The sequence below is a fragment of the Macrobrachium rosenbergii genome, chromosome 36 (assembly GCF_040412425.1).
Source record: "Macrobrachium rosenbergii isolate ZJJX-2024 chromosome 36, ASM4041242v1, whole genome shotgun sequence".
Taxonomy (NCBI): domain Eukaryota; kingdom Metazoa; phylum Arthropoda; class Malacostraca; order Decapoda; family Palaemonidae; genus Macrobrachium; species Macrobrachium rosenbergii.
In genome coordinates, this window is record NC_089776.1 from 14476653 (window position 1) to 14503844 (window position 27192).

At 37.2% G+C, this 27192-nt stretch overlaps 1 protein-coding gene across 2 annotated transcripts in view; it reads right to left on the minus strand.

Moving 5' to 3' along the window:
* Positions 1-234: 234 nt before the first annotated feature.
* Positions 235-27192, minus strand: part of LOC136856658 (DNA ligase 1-like) — a 202603-nt gene continuing 175645 nt past the window's right edge. Inside the window, exons 1-5 of one of the 2 annotated variants that reach the window (XM_067134675.1) lie at positions 17606-17855; positions 12250-13748; positions 11269-11430; positions 7182-7421; positions 235-609 (exon numbers count right to left, since the gene is read on the minus strand). In XM_067134675.1, coding sequence (XP_066990776.1) covers positions 402-609; positions 7182-7421; positions 11269-11430; positions 12250-13748; positions 17606-17686 — 2190 coding nt within the window. In that variant the 5' untranslated portion in view covers positions 17687-17855 and the 3' untranslated portion in view covers positions 235-401. Of the gene's footprint in view, positions 610-7181; positions 7422-11268; positions 11431-12249; positions 13749-17605; positions 17856-27192 lie in introns of those variants that run through there. The other variant, XM_067134674.1, reaches the window with a different exon arrangement.

Genomic DNA, 27192 nt, shown 5'->3' on the forward strand with positions numbered 1-27192 from the left:
TATCTTTCCAGTTAGCACTGATGGTTTAAAAGTGGGACTTCTGGACAGTAAAATTTTCTGAGCTTTTGAGTCATCTTATTCAAAACTGTTAGTAGGGGGCTTCTCTTCACTGACATAATGCTCAGCAGGGATAAAGCTTAACACTTCTTTCATGAGTAAGGTCATGTGTAAACCAACTTTTGCACAATGGGGGTCTGCATACGTAAAATAAGAGGTTCGATCATTGTATAAACATTAGGGTGTGTAACTTTTATTTTTGGTATTTGACTGAATTTTAGTAATAAATATATTATTTGATATTGGTAGTTCCTATAGTTCTTGAGAAATTAAATTTTTTCCTTTACTAATAAAAACAATAACTTACAAACTTTCTTTACAAATCCAGTGTATTAATATTTTCACTATCTTTTCTTATATTTACATGGTTTTAATATAACATTTGGAACATCTTTCTTATTTACATTAAAACACTTCTTGAAGTCAAACATGTAAAAATATTTTGTGGATGTGTCTGAATAAGTACATTTGAATCCATACTTCTCTATCTGGGCCATAATGAGTTTTGTATTGCTAATTCTGCTTTCCACCTCTGCAATCTTCAGGATACCTCTGTTGAAAAAAGATAGTTTTTGTGCAGCACTACATAAAATTTCCTTTGATATTCAACCTCTAACATGACAACAGATTGTTAGATGATGAAATGTGATTTAATAATTTCTGAAGAATTCCTGGCAATACAAAAGTAGTTATGGAAAATTGTGGTTTAAACTAAATCCCTATAACTGGGTTTAAAAGTTTTCAAGTTAACATTTACTGCAAGCCAACAGTGCAGAGTACTGTATATGGTGCTCTACTGAAGTTGCTACTGTTACAATCAGATTAGTTCAACACTAAATCTTCAAATGTTTTGAGTACTGAATGCCTCATAAAGATCAATAATAAATTGTACCGTGGTTCAGTTTACTTTTGTGTGTTGCAAAAGGAAACTGAAAATTAAAAAGAAAAATTTTGTCAATACAAACCCACTGTTCACTTTAGCCCACATCTGTGGTCTTCATGAATCCTAAACACACTATTTGGAATAACAAAAAATAGGTCTGCAGGCTGGATGGCCATGACTTCTTATCCATCCCCATTGATCTTGGCTTCTGAATATGAAAGAACCTCAAATTATCCATCTAAGTATTAATCAGCCGAATCATTGATTTGTTATCTATTAATCAGCCAAATCACTGAGTTGTCTATGTAATAATAAGCTAGGTTAGGAGCAAGGAAGTTAATGCAATAATGTGTTCAAATGAAAAAATTAAGTTTTGTTTCCAAAAACCTACATTTGTTTCATAACAAAACCATCATTTACATTAGCCTGAATTGCAATTTAGGTGGAAGAACTAGTGGGTCCTTGACTTATGGCTGGAGATCCGTTCCAGCGCTGTGAAGTAGGTTGATTTCTGCCGTAAGTTGGTGTTTCACTGTTATTGGCGCTTTAACGATGCTGTAACTTGATGATCAAGTTACAGGGCCATTAACTGGATGCCTATTCTTGCCATTAGCACCATCAACGGCACTGTAAAATGCTGTTAAAGATGCTGAAAAAGGCTTTAAGATCAAATCCGCCATAAGATGGCAACCCTGCATTAAAAAAATTCCCAGAATAGCTGACTGAAACCAAGGAGCAGATTTAAAGATCATGGGATTGAGATTTCCAAGGAATCCAAGGCTCCAAAGTGAATGGGGGAATTATAAAAGTTACAACTACTTCCAACAACAATGTAACAACATACAGTCAATTCTATAATAGTTAAGATTTTCAACTTAGTGACCCAGTATCGCTGAATGTAGTCTTGTTCTAATATTTGGCTTTTAAGCCTAAATTTCTTGATCTGTCCATGCAGTTAGCTGAGGACAAGGCAGAAATTGACTTGGAAAAAGAGCTCGCTAGCCTACCCCTCATAACTAGTTTGTATTACCAAAATCAAACAAGAAACAGGCCAGAGATTCTTTTGTCAAGGCCTAAGGCTACACATTCTACATAAAAATTAAACAAAAAGAATAAAAGAATAAAACACCACACCAATTGATGGTCATCATTCACCATATATATGGTGAATAACAAAATAACTTGAGGAATTAGTGAGAAAGAAGCCAACAAAATCAGTCACATTGGCAGTGACATGGAAGACATCCATTTCAAAACAAGACTGGCAGAATACTGAGGAGCTACAGTAAGTTGACCAGTGGCTCCAGGCAACTATTGTGAAGGGAGGAGGAAGGGCCATCTTTCTCTGCTTGTGACAGGTCAAGCTGATGTAAAATATGAAGTCTTAATACAGGGTAGGACAATCTTAAACGATATATTTCTGATATTAAATAAATGAGTGGATGTATTTACACTCTGTACTGAAAAAAGAATGACAACTCTAAGTAAACTGGCACCCTTAAGCCATGATTTTATTCTTGATGTACCATGTGGGACACTATAGTAAGATACTGCTTACACACAATAAACAAAGCTAATCATGAGTTTTGGTGTAAAACCTGTAACACTCACTAATTAATCCAAAATTATTCACAAGGATATAATCTTTCGAGGAACCCTTTTACTATAATCACAAAGAAGTTTAAATGACTTAAGCTTTACCATCATATATTTTAGTCATTTTTATAGTATTCTTTCCTTCTCCCTCACTTGTAATACTGTCTTTACAATAAAACAAGTTCATATACAAACCTACCATTCTTGAATAGTTGTCAACTGTAGGAAACACATCCAGGTGCACATCAATCATGTATAGTCTGAATCACCATTTGGAAGGGATGACAAAGCAGATGCGGTAAAGAAAAGGTAGCCGTAACTGCCAAAAAATCTTGTCACTGGGAAAAATGGAGGGAGTTGGCAAAAAGCTTTTATAAAGGAGAGCTTCCATAAGTAATGAGTTTGTGTTGGAAAGATTCTTTGTGTAATGGCACTTACCAAGCATAATAATGCTAAGTAAATATTACTGTACAAATGAGGAACCTCAATGACAATAGGGAGCCATTTACATTCATTTATCATTTTTAATATTTTTTTAACTATTAGTCTCCATAAAATTACTGTCATTACCATTACAGTATTATGAATTCTATTTTTTCTACTTCTTCAGCAACTGTGTGGATGCAGTACTGCTGATTATTATTTTAATCATGTTATGTACCTAGATTGTATGTATTGTATTTATACATTCCATATTTATGGCCCTGAGCTGAAATAAAGGATATTATTATTATTTTGTCAAATAAAATGGCTGCATTTTGCGAATTGATTTTATACTGAGTTTTCTCATTTCTTCTAATAATTTGCTTTTCCTGCACATCAATATTAGTCAATAACTGTCCAATGTTCATATTTCGATGGATGAAACAGCGCATTTCTTACAGCAGAAATTCTTTATTTTAAAGCATTACAGCAGGTTACTGAAACCTGGGATGTAAATCCGTAGATTCTCCGGATGGTACTTTCGCTGGTATTTCTTCTTTTTCTTTTTCTGACGTCTGTCTGGTATTTTTAGTACTTTTTCTGTCGACATGTTTCGACCAGCTCCATGGTCATCTTCTGGACGTTGGGATGAGTCTGGAGACACAGGGCACTTGTGGCAGAATATGTAGGGGGTCTCAGATCAGGTCGGTTTTTCATTGGCTGCCTGAGGCGATTCTCCTTGGGTGAAGGCACATTAATAAGTGTGTTATTCGGAGGGTTGCTGCCTGCAGATGGACGTCCTGATTGGTTTGCTCATCCAGGGTGCCAGTAGGTGCCGCCCTTTGTGCCGATGTCGGGAGGAGGAAGGTCTCCTATGTGGTACTGAGACTCGGCTTCTCTATCCCGATGTGTAGGGCTTCCAGGAGGCGTAGGCAGCTATGGTCGGTCGCTTGATCTATTATCTCTATGTTAGGGATAGGAGGCGTAGGCAGCTATGGTCGGTCGTTTGATCTATTATCTCTATGTTAGGGATAATGTCATTCCTTTTTAAACTCAGGTTATGGACAGTCCTGGTGTGATTAAGTATGGCATCCTTCTGGGCATGACAGGAGATCCTCTTGGAGAAGCGCATGGCAGTCATACCAATGTAAGAGCTAAGGCACTCTCGGATGGGGCATTTGTATCGGTAGACTATGTTGGTTTTCTTCAAGGGAACCTGCTTGAGTGGGGCTGGGTTATTTCTCATCACCAGGCTGCTGGTTTTCTTATTCCTGTAGAATACGACGAGTTTAATTTTCTCATCGGGATCGGACGGGCTGATGTTACCTTCAATGATGGTCCTGAGGGCATGTTCATCTTCTTTATATCCTTTATGGAATTTTCCTCAGTAAAAAAGTCTGATGTCATCAGAGGCATTGGGGCGAGGTTCTTGATGGTACCATCTGTTCACAGCTCCTCTAGTGCACTTGTCTACCTCCCGATTCGTATGTCCATTATCAATGAGGATCTGGGCAGCATGTTCCAGCTCTCCATGGGTGTCAGTCCAGGAGGAGCAGTGTGAGAGCTCTTCTGATGAAGGCGCTCATGGCGGATTGCTTATATCTCTTGGGACACTCACTCTCTCCATTTGGACACATGACCAAGTTCGTAGGTTTCGAAACCCACGAACCTGGGCATGTGTCTAAATGGAGAGAGTGAGTGCCCCGAGAGATATAAGCAATCTGCCATCAGCGCCTTCGTCAGAAGAGCTCTCTCACACTGCTCATCCTGGACTGACACCCATGGAGAGCTGGAACGTGCGGCATAGATTCTCATCGATAATGGACTCACGAATTGGGAGGTAGACAAGCGCATTATTATTATTATTATTATTATTATTACTATTATTAATTATTATTATTAATTATTATTATTATTATTATTATTATTATTACTGAAAGTTAATGTAATGTACAACTCACATAGTATTAAATCACAGAACAAAGATAAAGATGGAATGAAAATGCGCTGAATATTATATCCTGTCATAAAGCACAGTAGAAAAGCTCAGTGGTCTTCAAGTGAACGGTGTCACACAATTTTTGTTCAAGAATAAAAACGGCATAAATTCATGGACCAGGGAGTTGGCTGAGCATATGTGATAAGATCTATCTTTGAAATGTTTTGCTTCATGTGTTCCACACAGTTAAAGACTGTTCAAGGTTCGTGGATTCATAATAACGAATTTTATTTCTTGCTGGATTAACATTATTCTGACAATCTCCTTTCTTTTTTCTAATGAAAAGTTCCACTGCCTAAATTACAATGGAATGTTGCTGGGCTTACTAAGATGAAAACCCTCTTGTTGTGTATGTTGATGAAACTGGTAAGTCTTTTTAATTTTGGTTCTTCAGCCATCATAAGAAAGTTCGATGTCTTAATGACGACCAAGTGCTCATCCAATATAACATGACAAATTTTAAATAAATTTGTATTTTCCGTAACTAACAAACCTGCGGTCTTAACGTAAAGGAAAAATTCTCTAGCGCCTGCCAGAGTCCGGTTAAAAAAAAATACAAGGATTTTGGTGACAACGGGAACTAACCGAGATGGCAGCAAGGAGGTGGCATAGTCGACCTACCTTAACCCACCCCAGCTACAACGCATCAGTTTGCTTTAGCCCAGGTAACTTGAGGTGGGTCATATACATTAAGACTGCAGGTTTGTTAGTTATGAAAAATACAAATTGATTTAAAATTTGTCATTTGTTCATATACAGAACAAACCTTTGGTCTTAATGTAAGGGAGATTTACTCTTGGAGGGAGGATAGAGAAAGCTTCAGAACTGACTGGAGGTTCAGTGCACCTGGGCTAACTTCCTGGCCAAAGTAGGACACAGGAAGGAGCCATATGCCTCTGATCTGTTAAGTAAAATGTTACTCAGCAGCCAGACATCTGGGTTAAGAGACAATGTGAACTCCTATTACATTGTGTCTTCTAAGAATATAAAGAACCTGTAATTGTCGGAGACAACAAAACTTACGTTAGCCACCAACCTTGTTTGTTGCCATTTCCTCTCTCCCCTTGTAAGAGAGAGGAAGGGACTTGCTTCCATATATAGTTTGTATTGTATAGAAGCAATAAAAAAAACAATGGAACGATGCTCTCTCACCTGTATCTTACCAGTTCCAGTGCATGATGGATTAATTCTCTCCACTGCCTGTCGGTACAGGAGAAAAAGAAAGAGAAATGAAGAAGACCAGTCATCACTTTCAGAACCAACATCTTAGGAAAGATACAAAAGTGTCCTGCTAGGGGCATTGGATGAGCTACACAAATTGTTGAGCAGCCACCACTGGACCCATGGAAAAATCTCCCAGGGAAGGGATAAAAAAAGACTTGAATCTGTCATTGTGATCCGGGGGATTTTGAGTCTTAGCTATGAATTCTGGGACAAATTCGAAGGCTACAGAATCCTAACCCCTCGTGTGTTTAATGTCAAAGGAGAGTCCGTGAACTTCACTAATTCTCTCCGAAGAAGCCAATGCTAAAAGGAAAATCGTCTTGAGGGTTAAATTTCTATCTAATGAAGCCCGTAAGGGTTCGTATGGACTGCGTATGAGACTGCTAAGCATCAGTGTTAGGTCCCAATTAGCAGGTCTAACATCTCTCGGGGAACAGGACTGCTCAAAACTCCTGAGAAACAGAGACTTCCCAAGAGTATGATAAGTCTACATCCTTCAAACATAGAACTAAACCCAGAGCAGCCCTAAAGCCCTTGATGGCTGACACAGAAAGCAGTTGCTCCCTTCAGAGAAAAATGAGGAAGTCTACTACTTGTTGAATAGTAGTTCCGACAGGAGAGAAACCCCGATGACAACACCAATCACAGTAGACAGCCCCCTTTCCCTGGTACACGGCTGTAGAAGACCTTGAGATAACCAGACATTTCCGACGCTGATCTGCGAGAAAAGCCTCTTGCTCACAGGAGCTCCCAACTAGTGAAACTCTTAATGTGCGGCTGGCACAGAAGGCTGTGCCAAGGGGGAATCTCTCTTGGTGCTTCTGCCGGCAAGGCTAGTAGATCTGGGTACCATTCCGCGTGTATACAATATTACATAATTAATTCTTTTATAAAGTAACTAAAAACTTACCTTTTTTACTTCCATTTACCTGTGGAAAATCTTAAAAAAAAACTGAATAAATTCACCTGAAATGGATGAAGTATAACACTGTATCTTACCCTTTTTTGAGGACACGGCTGGCTTCCAATAAAAAATCTTTGATATTTGTGCCCATCAATGACAGACAGAACACTGCCACATCTACTGACTTTGACTGCAAAGGTGTGTGAGCCATATCACAAACTGTTACCCTTGGATTTAAAGCCACCAGGTCAAAGGAATGGACTTCCTTTTGAGGAACGCTCGCTGCTAGGACTGCCTCACCACAACCAAAGTCTGCAACTGTTAAGGTATTTGGCCTGTTGAAGAAAACAAGTGTTTTAGTTTAAAATTACTTCTTCTGTGATGTATACTACATGTAAATTTACTTTCCAAATAACTCATAAATCATCAACATTAACCTGAAAAGCCAAGCTTTTGTACCAGATTTGCAGGGAAAATATCTCTAATAATGTCACATACACTTTGGTCCCTGTAAAGAAAAGGGAATAGATAGGTTGGTGCATTAGGTAGATACTGTAAAGGCTTGCAGTCAGCAGTCAACTAATCATTTTTTGTGTCTACCAATATGTGCACTGCTTACAATTTTCCTAGGAATTTTGGATGTTTCGGCTTCTGCAGACTGCCTTATTATACTTCTAATCACCATTTTCATATTTACAGAGTGTATGTTTTGCTCTTGGGAAAAGGGATATTTGCACGATTTTGGTTAATAAGTCTACATCTGAGTGCTCCTCTAATACCACAGCAACTGTTGAACTTGTGGATGTACTGGCCACTCTGTAGGTAGTTTTTTCTTCTGAATCCCGAGTCGCCAAAAACACTTCTTCCACAGAATGAACTATCAAACCAAAATCATGTTGTTCATTTCACTCAAAGAAGCAATCTTTCCTACGACTTTGTTTCTGACCAGGGACAAAGCTGCTAGGCATCTTCAATGGTCATTCCACTGCCCTGACATCTAGTAAGCTTTAACAGGTGTAGTGTTGACCCTTCTATGTTGTATGTAAGTGTAATGACACTAGTCCAAATTCTTTTTGTGTTACAGAACAGAAGGGGAAAAAGCAAAACCTGGAGAGAGGTTTAAAAATAAAATGGTCAGCTTTTGGTTTCAGTGTCCCTCCTACAGAACCTGGCGACAATGATGGTCCTAGATTACTTACAAGTTTAATGAACATTAGCTCTAAGTTGTAATCTCTTAGCTGAGACTATACTGTAATTGAGCCTGATTATTCTGACAAAATCCCTAGTGAGGCCATGTTTCTTAAAGAAAGCCCTTACCACTTAGGAGCTTCCTTCATGGCTAAAATTCTTCAAGAAGCACGTGCCTATTCAACTTCTGACAGAGAAGCCTGTAAATTCGAGTATCACTCCCACATCACTGAATAAGAATGAGGAGTTAGGGAAGTCGGCTCAAAACTATAATGTACAGAGATTGAACCAGGTGAAGCAACAGATCCTTGGCCTTTGGCATACTGTCGAGAGCTGGCCAACTTGAACCACCTGACTTAGAGGAAAAGATTTCTTGCTCTTAAAAATTGACCTCATCCACCTATGGGCAACAAATTCCCTGTGAATACATATTGAGACGCTGTGCACAAGCCCAAACAAAGCACCTTGAATAGCAATACCTACTCAGTAAATACACCTTGAAAAAACTTGGGTGATTGATGATGTACTGGTATGAGAAAAATGTCTCCTACATGTCCACCAAAACATCTGATCGTTCTTTTGGAAAGTCACTAAAACCATGCTGGAAAAACAAAACGCATGGGGGCAGACACGTAAAGTCATTCAGTCTCAATGTGTCCAGCAAAGTCCGCCAATCTCCAGTTGCTTAGGGAGCTAGGTAAAAGTCAGAGGTAAAATCCCAGTGAATTACTGCCTGGTCCATCTCATTCTCTCTATTTTACAACCTCCTACTAAAGAATGAGAGATTTCTGCTGGAGAAGACGAAGGAACAGCTATAGGGGATTAAACCAGTGGAGGGTAACCAAAAACGAATCATAATTCCCCCTCACTGCTTCTAACATGCAAAGTTCTGCTCCTAAGTCTCTCCAAGCATGCCAGGAGGCCTGCAATTGGCCATCTACCAGAACCTGAGGGCTAAACTTATTCCCAAAAGGTATAAAACATGGTTTAACCAATATATCCTCCCTTACTGCCTTAACCTGTGCAGCATAAGCCCTTACTACAGATAGGAGCATAAGTGTTCTCCTTCCTCCAAACCAAGTTAGTATAAGCATAAGCATGAGAACAGACTGTAGCATCAGAAATTAATTAAAAACTAACACTCTTCCTCGCTAAACTCCAGCTGGCGCCAAGAAACCTTAATGCTGGCACCACAAACACACTAAGCTGGTGCTTCATTCTCTCTAAGCTGATGCAGAGCAGAGGTAATATACTGAACAAAAGTTCAATAAAAGATAAAAACTTCAACAATCTAAACTGAGACTCCATTTCAGCATGTCCAAAGCACTTATCAGTCTTGAGTTCGTCTCTTCACAGGAAAGAGAAAAGAAACCAAGCCTCCTACCGAAGACAGATCTACAGGGAGCTTTGTGTGACCGAGTACGAGAAAACTTACGAAACGCGCTCTTCCCCAAATACTTCAAGGGCGCTGAAATACTCGAAGGCAAGTGAGACCTATTTGAGGGAGATCCCCCGATTCAAAATTTTCTTCAGCCAGAGGGCGACAGTAGGAGACAGCTGGTGAGAGGAGGCGACAGCAGCTGAGTACTGCAACATGAGTCAGCTAAGTGAAAGAAAACAAGGCGCCAAAAGAGAATGGGAAATGTTGGGGGGTGGGGGAAAGAGGAGTGGCAACGACTCTCCCTCCTCATCCAAAAGCAAGTCAACATACTTGAGAGAATTCCCATACAACACATCCTTCAAAAACTATGTAGCTAAAATAATATCTAGCTTCGAAACAACAGAAGATACTGTAACCATGGTAGATTTGGAAAGAGAGACATTAATTGAGGCAGAAGTAAGAGATTTGCCAATAGCTGAAGAAAAAGCAAGTAAGGAATGAACAGGCGCATTTCAATGGAGAAAGAGGAATAGGCTAGCAGACAAGGATTTAGAATGAGCAAAAGATGAAGAGATAGGTTAAACAATCACCCGAGTCGACATAACATCAGAATAAGTAAAACTTGCTACAGACATATTTTTAATATAACTGTCTATACCTATATAACTAGTCATACTATGTGTTGATGATGGCAGAAGTCGCATAAGTAGTGAAGATTAACGTTTACCAAAATGATCTTTCCACTAATGTATATGCGAGACTGTGAGCATGAAAAACAGAGGCAGGTGATGGAGGGCACAGAACCACATCGCCCTGAGAACAGACCTGGTTCCCTGGCAGCAGACTCTTCCAACTGTCACAGGGCAGTCCTAGGCTTGGGCTACAGGCAGGGGGGGCACCGACACCTTACCTCTTATAAGGAAACGCAAAAATGATCGTACACTATGTGGGGAACCAATTCAGACAAACCTTGTACTAATCAAAATGTGGTTTATGTCCCGCTCTAAATTCTCAATACGCTTTTCTGAACTGAAAGGGGAGCGGAGGGTGGAGCTAAAGAGGAAGCCTCGGTACTAACTAAAGTATTAGCAAAGGGAAAGCCTAGACAGAGCATGGATAACTAAAGACGAAGGACCTGGAGATGGGGAGAAATGACAGGTTGATAACCTGACCTAACTAACTGTTTTCACAATCTATCTGCTTCCCTTCTCTTCCTATCTAATGAACTTAAGCAGAAAGTCCTTCGAAAATCCCTACTTCCTCACATCTATTCTCAAGATCACACTTTATACCACTGCAGCTGGCATAAACAGTTTATATCTCCTAAGAATTTAACATCCTGCTAATTAACAGAACCTGAAGTTCTCAGCCTTGATTCCACATGGAGGAATCCTAGGAAAATCAACGTACATTACCGTGATAGTAGCAAACAGCCACAAAATGCCAACAAGTATCTATACACAATGGCAGCAAAGAGAATTATGATAAGAGCTAAAACATTTGAAACACACCTGGAGAACAGGTGTACTAGACAGTCATTCAGGCAGCCATTCGATCTTTTGTTTGAATGCCGACTTGGCTATCGGCTTGGAGATACAAGCATTAAAACTTACTTCTTCTTCAGCCACTTGATAATCTTGTCCAATGGATTCACTGGCCATCGAGCAACCTGTGCCTTAAACCCTGTATGATAGGCTTCAAAAGAGTTAGGGTCTGATTTAAATAACTTCGCTGCCTCAGAACTTGTAGCCGTGTACATCTGCTCATTCACAAGCCTGTAGAAATATAGGTAAAGCTGTGTTTTAAAAGTTCGCGTCACCAAGATAACATTATGGCATCCTAATCATCAATGGAAAGGTCCTCCGTAAAATCAAGCCACTCATGTCTTCCCAGTCTTTCACAGCCTCAAATCTTACTAAGTACTTCACTCCAGTAAGAGCACAAATATGGGACAAGGAAAAAAAAAATTAACAGAAACCTCTTTGAATAATCAGCACATTGCTGTAAAGTAGGTTCGGTTGCTATTCATAAATTAACATGAAAATTACTACAAAAATCTAAACATATTCTAATTAAAAATCTTCTATTACTGTTCACCAAGAGCACTATGAGAAAATATCAAATTCTAAAGTAATTTGTATTTTTCCTAACATACAAACCTACGCTTTCATACAGGTACACTTAGTGCGAGTGCTCCATATGTGAAAGCACAGGTTCGTACTCATGTTGAAACAAACTTGCAATTTTAAGTGAATAGTAATCAAAGAGATACAAACTCAGCCCCTTCGCATGTGCATCTGTCTATGGACTTAGTTTAAAATGCTTAGATGGATATGGTGAGTGACAGAAATGGATAGGATCAAGCATGAACCTGGTGGGAACGCAAGAGGAAGACTGAAGCGAAGGTGGATGGATACTGTTAAAGAAGATCTGAGACAAACAATTGTCAGTGGATGATGTGTATGACTAAGTCAGGTGGAGGAAAGCTATCAGAAACATCAACCCTACACAGAAGTGGGAAAAGATGCAGAGGAAGAAGATTCTGATGAAATATAACCATGAGAAACATGAAACGTGAGAAAATTTTTTCTTACCTAAATCTAGCAGCATTAAGCTGATTTTTCATTTTCTCTCTTAATTCTTCTGCAGCACTGAGTGCAGGATTTCCTGACGCTGCTTTTGTGCCTTTCTCTCCTGAGTCTTTCAGCATTCTACTCAAAATATCCTTATCAAACTTGGCCCCTTCATTCTTGCTCGAAGTAGGATTAAGTGGACGTGAAGGCTTTTCGTTATTCTTGCCTGAAGCAGGCAAACTTTTGCTTTCTTTTGACAGGGTAATAACTTTGCTTTTATCCTGATTACTTTTTGAAGCTTTTTCTTTACCTGCAACCTTTTTCTCTGAAGAAATGATTGTCTCCTTTTGTGCCTCATCTTCAATGTATTCGTCTTCAGAATCTGAATCGCTGATATTTCCCAAAAGCGAAGTTTCCATGCTACCTGAGGACTCTGTATCATATGCAATGCTATTGTTCACATTAGAAAAATTCAATTCATTTAGATATTCTTCCAAATCTTCTCTAAGTTTACTATCCACTTCCTCATCATCTGCATCTTTGGGTTCCTTGTCGCCTAACGCTACCTGATTCTTACAAATACCCGAGTCTTTGGAATATTTATTTTTCTTCTTATCACCATTTATTTTTGTCTTTTTCTCTTCACTTTCATCACTTAATTTCCTTTGCTTTCCTTTTTTATTATCAAGATTTACTTTTTTGCTAATTTTGCTATCTTTCATTATGGATTTTGAAGTCTTCTTCCCTTTCTTTTTTGAAGTCATGTTTGTGCTGCAATTACCACTTTCAACACCGGGATTTACACTTGCATCCATTTGATCAGATGAGAGTGTGCTTTTTCTTTTCTTTCTTTTATGGCTTTTAGGCTTTATCTTGCCATCAGCTTTTTCTACAATATCCTTGTCACCTTTATCAGGGTTTAATTTCAGTGAATTCAACAGCGGTTTGTTAGTCGTCTCCAAAATCTCAGAAGCACCTTTGTTGGTGACATTCTCACTGCAAACGGTATTATTAACATTGACCACTTCATGATGAGAGGGCTGCTCTTGAAATTCTCCATTAACCAAAGTGGCATTTTTCTTCTTCTTTCCAGTATTTAGTTCCTTATACTTGTTTCTCTTGTTAGCATTTTTATTTTTCTTTTTCACTGGGATACTGGCAGGGACAACATGATCCTCTGTGTCATCTAAGCTTGTCACATTATCTGAGTTGGTCTTGTTATCTAAGCTTTTCACATTATCTGAGTTCTTCTTGGACAATTTCTTCACATTGCTCTTCTTATTACTCTCTGATGTATTAGATGTACTGCTTTGCTGACCCTTTGAAACTTTACCATCTATTACTTCTGATTCTTTCTCTTTTAGACGTTTAGGCTTTTTATTCTTTTGCAAAGTATTAGCTTCTTCTGTCTCTTCCTCAGAATGCTTTCGCTTTTCTTTTTCTTGCCCTGTCTCACTGTCTATTTTAGATTTCTTTGCCTTCACCCTCTTGAGACTGGTTTCCAGTAATGAAGCGGACACCTGAAAATAATCCATAGGTTAGCAGTGAATAAGTAAACAATGAAGAAATGCATCAATCTTTTTGCTTTTAGATGCAGGTTACTCCTGCACATTAGCTGCTACAATACTCAATAAATACAAGAAAAAATATAATGAACTGTGAGCTATTTGTTCTGTATACTGTGTATAGACCTCCTATTGCTTAAAAATTCAGAAAAGGTAAGAGCTGAATGTCAAGCTACAAAACAAACAATGTGAAGTATTCTTTGCAGACAAACACTCCATAGATAACATTCCCTTTTTCTCACTTGTCAACGTTGTCATCAACTTTTTACAGCAGTGGGATACTGGGAATGTCAACTGAAGGAGATGAGCAAAGGGACTCCATGAAATTTTACCAATCATGAGCGTCCCATGGTTTCATTTCCACGAATCGCTGCTCAAATTTATGTGTACAGAGTTAAATTAAAGACAAAGAACATGTACGTCGCTAAATCCAGTGACTCTGTAATTAAAAAACTAAAATTAGTATGTAGTCTATATCAGTGACTCCAGATATACTAGCAGACTAGAGTACAAAGAATGCACAGTGGTAATACCTTGGGCTATGAAATTTTCTGGCACAGAAATATTACAAACAAAATAATGAAAACAAGAGAAAAAAGATATGATTATGAAAGAAAGAAAAAGGGCTTATGTATAAGAATGTGACAACAAATACAACAGATGATGAAGACATCACAGAATCTAGCCTATAAAAGACAAGAATAACTGGTTTGAAGATCCATCACTAATGAAAATTTGAAGCTATACCCTTTTAGGGTACAGCTATCCACCCTGTAGGGGCGTAGTGCCTTCCATACTCCTCAAGCGCTGCACTGTAGGCATTACTTAAGGTTCTTTGCATAGTACCCTTGGGCCCTAGCTGCAACTCCTTTCATTCCTTTTAATGTACCTCCATTTATATTCTATTTCTTGCATCTTGCTCTCCACCCTCTCCTACCTTTCAAGCCTTTTTACTGTTACTTTTTGTTTCAGCACTGAATGACCTCATAGGACCCAGTGCTTGGCCTCTGGTCTAAATTTTATATTCCAATTCTAATACAGTTTTCTGCATTTTCCTTGCTTGTAAGTAACGTAGCTGTATAATTTAAGAACTTGGTAAAACTTACAAAAACATTTGTAAGAAAATGCCCTTAGCTTAGGCTCTTGTGAATACTTCTGTTTTCAAAATTAACTTAGTACCAACAATGTTCAGCATTGTTCAATTCAAAGTACTTGTTTACCTATTCACATGATCTTTATATAGTCTGGTAAGTTTAAGTTTCTCTTCATCGTCCTTAGTCTGTGTGGTTCCAGTCAAACCACTGCAGACCCAAAATTCATAAAAAAAATATAAAGGTAGAATAAGGATGCCTGCATGAAAAAGGTGGATGATGCAGTTTGCACGAGCTCAGTACAGTAGTTAGTTTGATGGGATGCTGGTGAGCCTTCTTTGTAGGCAATACCTGGCATCCTAGGTTAGGTTAAACAGCATTAGCCTATTGTCTTACAATATTGGGAAGTTTCCATTTCCTAAATTTAGAGCCACTGTGAATGAAGGGGTCAAGTGGTCTGGCCTAGGCTACCCCTTAACTATAGTATACATTTTAGAGTGAATATGACCTATGAAGACCTATTTTTACCTATCCTTACCTTGAACGCCATCCCCTTACCTGGCCGTGACCCTTTTGTCTGAATATTGCCCCCAAATCTTCCCAGACAAAAACCCCTTTGTTGCTTACTGTGATCCCGTAGGCTATTACTATTTGGTATAGTTTAGGCTACCTGATCTATGGTGGTTTATCACCCTAACTTGACTAGCCTAATGGTTCTGCAGGAGATGAAAATCAGACTGGTCTGAATATAAAAAGCTTTGTTGCAGACTATATTTTATATACATAAATTGGTAAAATTTTAGAAAGAGGAACCAGCCCAAAATGACATGAAAATATGTTTTTCATGATTTTGATGTGTTTTGCAAATATCATCTTCATTTTCCTCGAAATTAACGGTTTTAGACTTTACTCGATTTTCCGGGCCCATCAAGAACACCAAACCAACATGTCGCCCTGTTTATGTGTGCTGTCAGTTGGCGGGAACGGCGCTTCGCGCTTATCCGCATATTTAAAGATTCTTGGCAAGCATGACATTTTCTGGCAAGAGGTAATGTTCGCTGTGCTAGCCACAGGGGGTTACAGTAAGGTCAGTGTTCTTCCGCCATTTTTCGGTTATCGAAAGGGGCCGGGAAACTGTAGGTGCTCTGAGTAAAGTCTAAAACCGTTAATTTCCGAAAAATGAAGGTGATATTCGTGCAAAACTGAAAATCACCTAGAAAAACATATTTTCATGTCATTTTGGGCTGGTTCCTTTCTAAAATAATACCCATAAATTTATAAAATTTTACTTTAAACCATTATCATATTTTAGACTTGAAAATAGTTCCTGATATTCATTTCATTTGCTAATGACCTAACCAACCACACCTGACCTAACTTTACCTTTATCCTAGTGCATGATACTGAAAGGGTGATTATGTTATTTGTGAATGAAATGAACCTCAGAAATATTCAAAGCACACATTAAAACATAAGACAGTAACATTTTCAAGTCCAAATTGGAAATATGGTTTGAAAAATTTAGGTAGTTTGCAATTGTTACCTCTGAATGGAAGCTTAGTCCACTGTCTTCAATGTTTAGTGTCACTTGGGGATAAGGCTAGGTCAGGACATGACCTTCTAGAAAAAGTCTGGTTTGTTTTCGTCTGCAGAACCTGTTCCTGTTGTCTACACTGTCTCATAAATTATATGAGGGGCGGCGTAACAAGTGTCACTGGGGGTTTTTTTATTGTGAGCGAGCAGCTAAAGACAGCACTATCCTGTACACACACTTTTGTCCCCTTATGTTACTGGCAAAGGTTCGAAAATCCATGCAAAACAAAGGGAAATTTCTGGACATCATAAGACTCATCATAAAAAAGGAGGCAAGCGGCAACCAGTGGAGGTGCATGTAGACATACTATAATGATTTTTGCATATGTAATAGGCGAATAAATTTCCTTTAAAATGAGGTATGATTCATAGAAATCGTTTGGCTGGTTTTTTCTCTTATAAGCGTTTTCATAGTTGGCAAACTTTAAATGCGTTTTATCATTTTTTTAAAAAACGCGCTGGCACCTTATTACACTGCGCCACTCATATGTCTGGCTAAAAACCAATGTCTAGCCTAACTGAGCCTAGTCTGTGCCCTGACTAACATACCTAAGCCTAGCCTAGGCTAAGTAGGTTAGGCTATCTCTGAGTCCAATTACTGTCATATATTTGTAATACTCATAAACTTATTTTCTATGTTATTTTACTTGCTAAAAAGTAATATTTTGTCAAAACTGTGATTGACCTTGAAGACTAACTTGAATTACTAGTCTGTACCTTCCGCCCCTCCTCCATAATAATACGGCAAAATTGTAACCAGTAAACACGTCTAGGTACGTTATTTTGGTATTTTTAGGGGTGTTTACTGGTTACAATTTTGCCGTATTAGTTATGGAGGGTGGGGGCTTGCTAGAATGCTGGCTTAGACCTACCCTGCGTTAGGCAATTCAAGTCGCGTAGTCTTCAAAGGTCAGTGACAGCTTAGTTACAGCCGGCCGACAAAATATTACTTTAAATTCTTGTAAAGCAAGTAAAATAACACAGAAAATCGTCAATTGCCATAGTCTAGCTCACCGCGGACAGCCGGCTTAGAATTACCATATATTTTCCACCCGAAGATCAGTGTAACAGCCCCAAAAACTCTTGAAAACAACCCTCCAGGCGTTGTTTACTTCCCTTTAAACGTACCTTAAATTCCGTAGTTCCTGGAAACTTGTAATAAGAGAAAACAGTCGAATTTCCCCACTCTGGGTCTTCGAAAGTATCCATCGCCGGCTTTTTGATTAATTCATTTACTAAAATATAATTTTATTCACTTCGTCGTTCTATATTGACCACTGAAATCGTTATCACTGATAAACTATAGGACGATCACACTTAGGTCATCGAAGGGCAAGACCACATGTGCGTGCTGCTTGGGTTTGTTTCTTACGTAATTATTTTATTACTTTCAATAAAATCTTTTTTAATAAAGGTATTTTTATTATGATTAAAATGATATAAATATATTTTGCACTTATAAATTGTATTATTTGAATATAAATAAGAATTAATAGCAAAATTAAAGGATTTTATTAAGATGTGCGCTGTATTTTGCTGTAGGAAACAGTCACTTCAAAATAAGAATTCTTCTTGATGAAAAAGTTGATCTCTTGACCACAAACATGTATTTCGTTGTAGAGGCACATCCCTACTCCTAATTCTATTGATTTTGGAAATGCAATATTAGCTCTCTCTCTCTCTCTCTCTCTCTCTCTCTCTCTCTCTCTCTCTCTCTCTCTCTCTCTCTCTCTCTCTCTCAAGACTCTGAATATAACATTTTAGGATATCTTTTCATCTGTGGTTGTTGGTCCCCATTTAGTCTCCCAGAAAAAATACCGATTTTCTCGCATCATTTGTTAATCAGTTACAATTTTTTTTCTTTTATAGAAAAGTCATGAAGAATACATGCATGATCACAACTATATAAAGCTAAAAATAAAAATATATAACTGTATACAGTGACAGTGCTACAGTCAAATAAAGAGGAGTCATACGTTAGAGTGAACTAATTCGCTAATTCCATTACCTGTACTTTGAAAGCACTCAGTGGCTCAGTTTTTTGTTTTTTTTTACCCGTTTTTGTTAGGTGGTCTAATCCACAGGAACACACTGGGGCTCTTGTTAGCTTTAAAACTTAACGTTATTCATACGCACATTATTTTCTTATAAAGCAGATATTAAGACACAAATACCCCTTTAAGTACAAAATATCATCATAATTAGCCATTTCTTACAAACTTAGCAATCCGTTATCACAGCAGAGAAGGGTTGATTTCGATTGTACGTACAGAATCTGAAACGACAGTAATCTACCCAGCAGAGAAGAAATTAAGTTATACCACTCTTGGTAGCCGAATGGATAAGTCGAGTTCTATCTGTGTATCTCATCCAAAAGGCGCTAGTTCGAATCCTGGACAGGGTAGACGTACTTGTCAATTACAGTTGCAACTGGATGTAAGTTATTCCAAGGTATATGTATATATATATATATATATATATATATATATATATATATATATATATATATATATATATGAATTTAATTTTTAATGCAATCTAACAGTGTTCTATTGAGTTTAAAAGACTTTATTGAACTTAAAAGACCCACAGAGGCAGACACATGAGAGAAGATGAGAGAATTTTGCGATTTTGAAAAACAGTCATGGTCTTTCAAGGATATACCCGGAAACGAATGTTAATAATAAATTAGCATTAAAAACATTCATAAACATATTTTTCCTCAAACGTTGAAGAACACAACAACAAAACGTTTTGGTGATGTTGGATGTGGAAAACTGGAAATTAGTCACAAAATAAGGGTCCTTGATGCCATGACAATAGCCTGTGCTGGCACATGGCAGCTCAGTCAACAACAACAGATGTCAGGGTAAAACGTGGGTCATATTCAGTGACATGATTCTGCAAAAACTCGGGACACGACAGTACTAGTAAAATTTAAGTAGGATTTCAAATTATTGTATAATATTTTGTGCAAATCTGTTGCTGATTCCCAACTGTAGGTCTTGAAAATATCGGGAAGATACACTTACCATGTCAAACTCTGAAGACCTGAGTTCACCTTTCACTGGGTAATCAGTGTATGGCATTTGTAGGAATCAACCCCTTCAGTGGAAGAACCTCAGTGGAGAATTTCAATGTACTGGCCTAAGTCAATCCCTTCAATTTTATTTTTCTTGGCTAAAATTATATTGTAATGAAAAACGAGCAGAAGGTGCTGTGTGCTTTTAATTTCTTTTTCATGACGGTAAATATTCCCAGATGATATCACTGAAGTTAATCGTGACTGGCTGCTCATCATTGGTTAAAATGATATCATCATCTACAGACATTTTCAGTCAGCCTAAAAAAAGAAAATTAACCCCAGACACACAGACTACAGCTGTATGGTAACTTACATTATGAACTTGACAAACAACACATGAAAATGATCCTTCCCTAATAAGGTCTACAGACACAAAAGCTTGAAAGTGTTTACATTACAATGCTCTTCCTGGTCGACGGGAGTAATTAGATGAACTGCGCACCGAAAACAAAGCTAAGCCGCCCTGATTAGAGCGCATGTTAGGTAAAAAGAAAACCCCTTTGTTGGAAACTCACGGGGTGAGGAAGGAATGCAATATCCGATCTCACCTGTTAATTGCAACAGTTCCCAGAGGATGTAATCCTACTGTGACCTACTTAGCTGTTTGTCGTTGCAACGGCTCACCTCATTCTACCACGGGCGTGTAAACATTCATTCGACCTTGTACATAGTCTGGACGATTTCCGCGAGTTTGATAATCCTTACTGAATAAGGATAGGGTTCGCGAAAAATGCAAGTTGGAAATAATCCTCTTTTCACGCGTTTAACTTCCGTATTGAAGAGAGATATGCAGGAACGAATTAAGTTCGCATTTTGATCTTTCCCTCTGAACATCGGTCGATTTAAGTAACTGGTAAAGGGAGCTATACAATTATAAATAAATAAATAAATAACTAAGTAAATTCATTGAAAAGAGGAATATGTATGTATATAAATAAAATAAATAATTAAATACATAATATATATATAAACGTATATATAAATATACATATATACACACACACATATATATATATATATATATATATATATATATATATATATATATATATATATATATATATATATATATATATATATATATATATATATATATATATATATATATATATATATATATATATATATATATGGAGCAGAGGAATGCACGTCATTCATGTCCTCTCATAAGAGAGGATTCATTTACCTTCTTTGTCTTTGAAGCAATGAAATAAATCTTTTGAACCCGATGTTATAGGATTTGAGTCTTCAAAAAGTTGTAATAATTTTTTATTATCATTAAATAAATAGTTTTAAATGGTACCAACATTATAATGATTCATTATATGAAAGAAACGATAGCATATAAAATAGGAGATTCTCTCTCTCTCTCTCAGAATGCAGTCAAGAAAACATTTCCACCCGTTTTTCTTCTCCAGTACGTTCATGGCTCCCATTTCGGAAAGAGTTACGTTCGTATGACGTTTTCGTCTTGATATTAAAACTCAACTGAAGGACCCAACGTCTTGCGTCAGCTCTTGCCACGAATATTTTTTTTAGATTTTCGGTTTCATTTTCTCTTTGTTTTATTTCTGGTGTTGGAATCTTAGCTTTTGCAATCGTATATTTCAAGAATAAAGATATAGCAGAAAGTATTTTATAACTTCCAAGAGCGATATCCAAATATAGAAACGTGAAGAACATCGATATGATTAAAATCATGAAAAATGCATACAATATAAATCATCCTTTGTATGCTGCCTTTGTATAAGCTTGCTGACAAGAGAATCCTTCACGATTCAAGCCAAAATTACTCTTCGTTTACTTCTGCGCATCTCGAAGTAATCACCTTAATCCCGGATTTACTCAGAGCAGTTGCCTTCAAATCCCCATCCAGTTAAGAATCACGAAATGATTACAAACAGACTTGATATTGACATCATCAGGATTAGCCCCGTGTTGACAATTGCCATTCAAGACGCCAGAATTATGCTTTGAGCGTAATTAATTTCCTCTTGCAATTTCTGACTGAAGTGGGTACAATGATTGTTTAGAGGTAAGTTCCATACATCTCGAGCTGATGGATTAGTGAGGCTTCCTAGGCGTAACTAGAATGGGACAATACGAAATAATAACTTACTCTTACGTAATTCATTGTCAGTTGCTAGATACCGTCAAGAATATCTTTAGCTGTTAACAAAAAAACCTTCACAATGAGCTTGATTATTTACGTATTTATTTAAGTCTATTAATTTTCTCTATTTATTTATTCATTTTTCGTTCCTAATAGCTGATCTCTTTTTCAGTATTTCCTATCACCTTCTGTTACTTCTTTCAAATGAACACCATATTCTTTGGAAGGATGAATTTCAAGTCAGTGGCCCTGTGGTGGGCTTGTTCCATAAGAATTGGGTTTATCTTCTGAATAATAATAATAATAATAATAATAATAATAATAATAATAATAATAATAATAATAATAATAACAATAACATAGTTGAAATTATAATTCCCTCTGTTTCGACACATTGGCATTTGTCAATTAATCTAGTGACAAATACACAGACCTAAAAGAATGTGCACAAATATTCCAAGATTTAATAAACGAATTTCCTTTCTTCTTCTTCTTCTTCTTCTTCTTCTTCTTCTTCTTCTTCTTCTTCTTCTTCTTCTTCTTCTTCTTCTTCTTCTTCTTGGCAGAATTGTCAGTATTTTATGAATCCAAAGTGCAGAGTAAAACAAGGAGAGATTTTCTGACCCCTGTTTTCAGATCAGTGCAAACCTTAGTTTATGACCAACATTCCCCAGTAATTACTGCATTTCTCTCTCTTGGAGAGCAATTTCACAGGCAGCCCCATTACCAAAATAGTCTGTGCGGTTGTGAGAGAGAGAGAGAGAGAGAGAGAGAGAGAGAGAGAGAGAGAGAGAGAGAGAGAGAGAGAGAGAGAGAGAGAGACCTTTTTCCTGTGGATACACGCGAAGACGTCTGCTTCGTCTTATTATAGGTTTTGTTGTGGAAATCATTGAAATTCTGTCAACAAAAGATACGAAAAAGCAGCCAAAAGGTCAAAGATCACTCAATGAGACCCTATTTTGGGTCTGGCCAAAACAGAGCCATCACGTAAATACCACAATCTGAGTCTTTTTAAGGATACGTTCTGGTGAAATTAAACACCAGGAAAATTTAAGAATATTCGTTTGCTTTCAATAAATTCTCATTATTCAAAATTTAAAAAAATCCAAAGTCTATTTAAAGTCTGAAGATTCTCTCATGAAGAGCAGACCTAACATATATACTGTATACTTGTTCACCCACGATAGGACCTGGGGAACCGGATGTATGGTTGCTGATGACTCAGCAGGTAGACCAACGGGTTCCCTAAACGCTAGATCTCCAGATCATACTTTAGGTCGAGTTGCCAGTATCTATGAGCGAAAGCCAAGTTATCCTGGATAAAACCATATTCATGCTCAGAAAGTTAATAAGACATTGGCTGTTAAGTCCTTTTCGAAAGCTGAAACAGAGGTTGACTGAATCACTTCAGTGATTTCAGTATTTGTGAAAGTTCACCTCCCTCTCCTTCAGACACGCCAGAAGTTAAGTATACCTTAGTTTTACCAGACCACTGAGTTGATTAACAGCTCTCCTAGGGCTGGCCCGAAGGATTAGACTTATTTTACGTGGCTAAGAACCAATTGGTTACTTAGCAACGGGACCTACAGCTCATTGTGGAATCCGAACCACATTATAGCGAGAAATGAATTTCTATCACCAGAAATAAACTCCTCTAACTATTCATTAGCCGGCCGGAGACTCGAACTCGGGCCTAGCGAGTGCTAGCCCACAACTCGACCGACTCTCCCAACGAAGAACTCAGACACGCCAGAAAAGAATGTCATTACTATAAGTTATCTTAACTTTTCAAGGTAAATGAATCTTCTGTTTCATTTTCTTTTAATTCTGCGACTGTCTCCCTCTGCGTGCTGTACGAGACCACAGAATGTACAAAAATGCGATAGATGTATCTCAGAAATATGGGTACAGGAACATGATAACGAAAACAGACATAAACGAAATATTAAAACAATGATAAAATAGGGAATTTGCAGAGAAGACACTTGGGTTGGTTAAGTCAGTGTCTGATTTTACTTTGCTACAGAAATCTGTTCTACATTGCTATATAAAACTAAGGCATCAAATATTAATATTGGCCCTAAGGTGGACTGTTTACTCGCAAATTATTTAATTTTTCCCTGATTTCTAAGTAAACGATCAAAAATTATTTACTCTAAGTTTGAAAATGTCTCATGATGGTTTAGTAAACAGTCATTCTGATAAACTGCTCATGCACTCTTCAATACACTTGAGACTATTATCCATGCTAACTACCATCTTATTTTATTCAAGAGGGCCTTTACGAGATATGCTCTATTAACGAGAGAAAATAACAATTTTACTGTAAACTTGGTTTTATATGATACCTCTTTCCAAGCAAAATAGCAATAATAAAAATGTCTTGATTGGGCTACAAAAATCTCATTAATACTGAAAGTCTCTTGTCGTGGAAGAGAGACTCCCTTCTCTCTCTCTCTCTCTCTCTCTCTCTCTCAGGAATACCTTCAAGAACACATTTCCTTAATCTCTCAGTCTCCTTTTTGTTTATGACTGCCGTCCTGGAAGGGTACGATTATTTAACATTTTCCTTTTATATTATTACTCACTCGGAGGGCTGGACATTTACGTGATGTAAATTCTAAGCATCCGCGTTATAATTTCTTTATAAGTTTGCCCATTCTCAGGGTTCAGAAGCTTAGTTTTATGGAAGTAATTTACCCCCGAAGGCGCTTAGTTATGTCGCCTTTAAAAGAAAGACCAAGCTTTTGTTGGAAAAGCTACGAGGCCATTCCAGAACTGGAGACCACATGGAGAGAGAATATCTCTTTATGTTCAAAGCTCTTCTACACATTTTCATCCACGAAGTCTCGTAAGGTGAGATATTTTTCATGACGCGTGTGCGAACTGTAGGTGTAATTTTCCATCGAGATATCGGAATGGCTTTCATAGGAATTAGACAAAATTCCGAAGACTTAGTGTCTTGTGATATTTTTTGTTCTTTATTTTTTTAAATGATTTATTTGCATTATTACTAATCTGTCACTTTCTTTCCTTAGTTTCATTCATTTTCTTGTAAGTGGAGACTTTCTTTGCTAAATAAAAAAAAGATTGTAATTACATTCTTTATATTCATTTATCATTCTTTATTTTACCTGTCCGAAGATTTAAGCTGTATACCAAATATGTATAAATGAATATTCCACAATCACACATATCATTTATTAATACTTAGAGCCATCATTATTTCATGCTGACGAATATTTGTAATATAAGCGATAAAAACTGCGATTGAAAAATGTTAATATCAGGCATGCATCATTTGCATATAAATGAAGCTGAAATATTAATTAAAAAGCGCTAATGTATTCGTCCCATTTTATATATCCAAGGTTGATAATTATATGAATCTAGGCCAAGACGCGGGAGTATTTCTATTCCTAATAATTAATCTGGTTCATAAGCGATGAGGTAATGCATTACTACCCTAAAACAATTCTCATTGTATTTTTAATAATTCACTTACATTTTTATCTACTTATTTATTAATTTGTTTATTTTTTCTTCTCTAATTACTGGTCTCTTCTTTCTGTATTTCATATAACCTTCTGTGACTTCTTTCAAATCAATACCATATTCTTTGGAAGCTTGAATTTCAAGTCAGTGGCTCCTCTGGTGGGCTTGTTCCATATGAATAGGGTTCATCTTCATAATAATAATAATAATAATAATAATAATAATAATAATAATAATAATAATAATAATAATAATAATTTTAATTTTGTTTAAAAGACCGGAAAACTCCATAGATCAGACTTGCTAGTTACGGAGTAAAATTATGAAAAGTCAGTGTATCTTACGAGGGAATTTTGGATCATTTATTTATTTTTAGTTTTAGTGTTAGCTGTTGACAAGAGTTTCTTTAGTGGTGATGTACACAAGCGGAGTTTGAAAATACAGTTCAGTATCTATAGGGTAAAGGTTAAATAAGCGAGCATACACATACGAGGGTAAAAATTATGCATGTAAAGATTAAGATATTTGTGGAAAATTGCCCTAGGAAAATGACAGCCAAGCCACTTTTAACGGTTGAAGAAGTAAGCTACTGTATCAGTTATAAATAAATGCAATTTCATTGTTTTAAGGGACAGAAATTCATATTTTTTTGGCGACGGACAGTAAATGTAAAGTTAGTTATCGTACAGTTCTCGGGTATGAAAAATCCATGGTTATATTGTCAATGTATTAGCTTTAACACTTTCTGAAAGTTGCCTCTACAACTTGATAATTTTCAAGCCACTTCGTCCAAAGCGCAAAAGCTCCTTAGCACTTATACCTCACAGCTAATACAACGATGACATAGTTTGGGAAATTTAATACCAGAGAATTCCGGAGATGTCGTTGTGGCTACTTCTTATGGTCTTAAAGTTGTCAGTAGCGAGTAGAAAAGCATTGTTTGAAAGATTCCGTTGCCTTTGCTCTAAGATTTATTGCTGAGGAAGATGTGGAGAGCTTAAGAGATATCCGAGTGATTTTTCAGAAAATATCGGAAGTCCTACTGTCTTTATAAAGTTCATATTTTTAAAAATTATGGTATAATGATTTAATTTTACAGTAGAATTCTATTGATTTCCTGATTTACTTTCCACTGTTCAAAGGTATTCTTAAGAATGGCTAATTCAAGCTGACTTGTAAGTTAAATCAGAATCCTCTCGGTTTCAGTTTGTTGGGGGTTAGGTTGGAGGGGGGTTGGCGGGACCTAGTGTCATCAGTGCACCTCGCCTCACGCGGTGCTCTCTAGGCATTAATTAAGGTTCTTTGCAGAATTCTTCTGGCCCTAGCTGCAACCTCTTTCATTCCTTTTACTGTACCTCCGTTCATATTCTCTTTCTTCCGTCTTACTTTCCCCAACCTTTTAACAACTGTTTCATCGCCCAACTGCGAGATTTTCCTCCTGTTACGCCTGTCAAACCTTTCATTCTCAATTTCCCTTTCCAGCGCTGAATGACCTCATCAAAGGTCCAAGCGCTTGGCCTTTGACCAAAATTCTATATTCCAATTCTTCTTTTTCGTTCAGTGATCATAAACCTCAAGCAAAGGCCTATCACCTATATGTGGCTTTATTGTTCTCTTTGTGTATTAAGCTTTGATATATATAAAAAATATACGATCTTGAAATGCAGTGAATGTGCTAATTAATTCATGTTTTCCTTTATTTGTTACTGCTTCAGAAATGAATTGAAAATTGTGTGTCTGGATTAATCTAAGCTGTAGCATCTTTTTATTTAGGTTAATCTTCTTGCTGTGTTACATTCTGAAAAGACTTAGGAAAATAAGGGTTTTTTTTTTTGCTCTTCACTTAAAAATAATTATTATCCAACGGCCGGATTTCGTCGATAACTATATTTTCTCAGAAATTTCGTGCCTGCCTTGCAAATATTCCACCTGGATCAAATATGGAGAAGGTTCACATGTCACGCCCACTGTTCCCTCTCTGCAGGAAATATTATACAGCTTTCCGAAAAGGAATGAATTTCA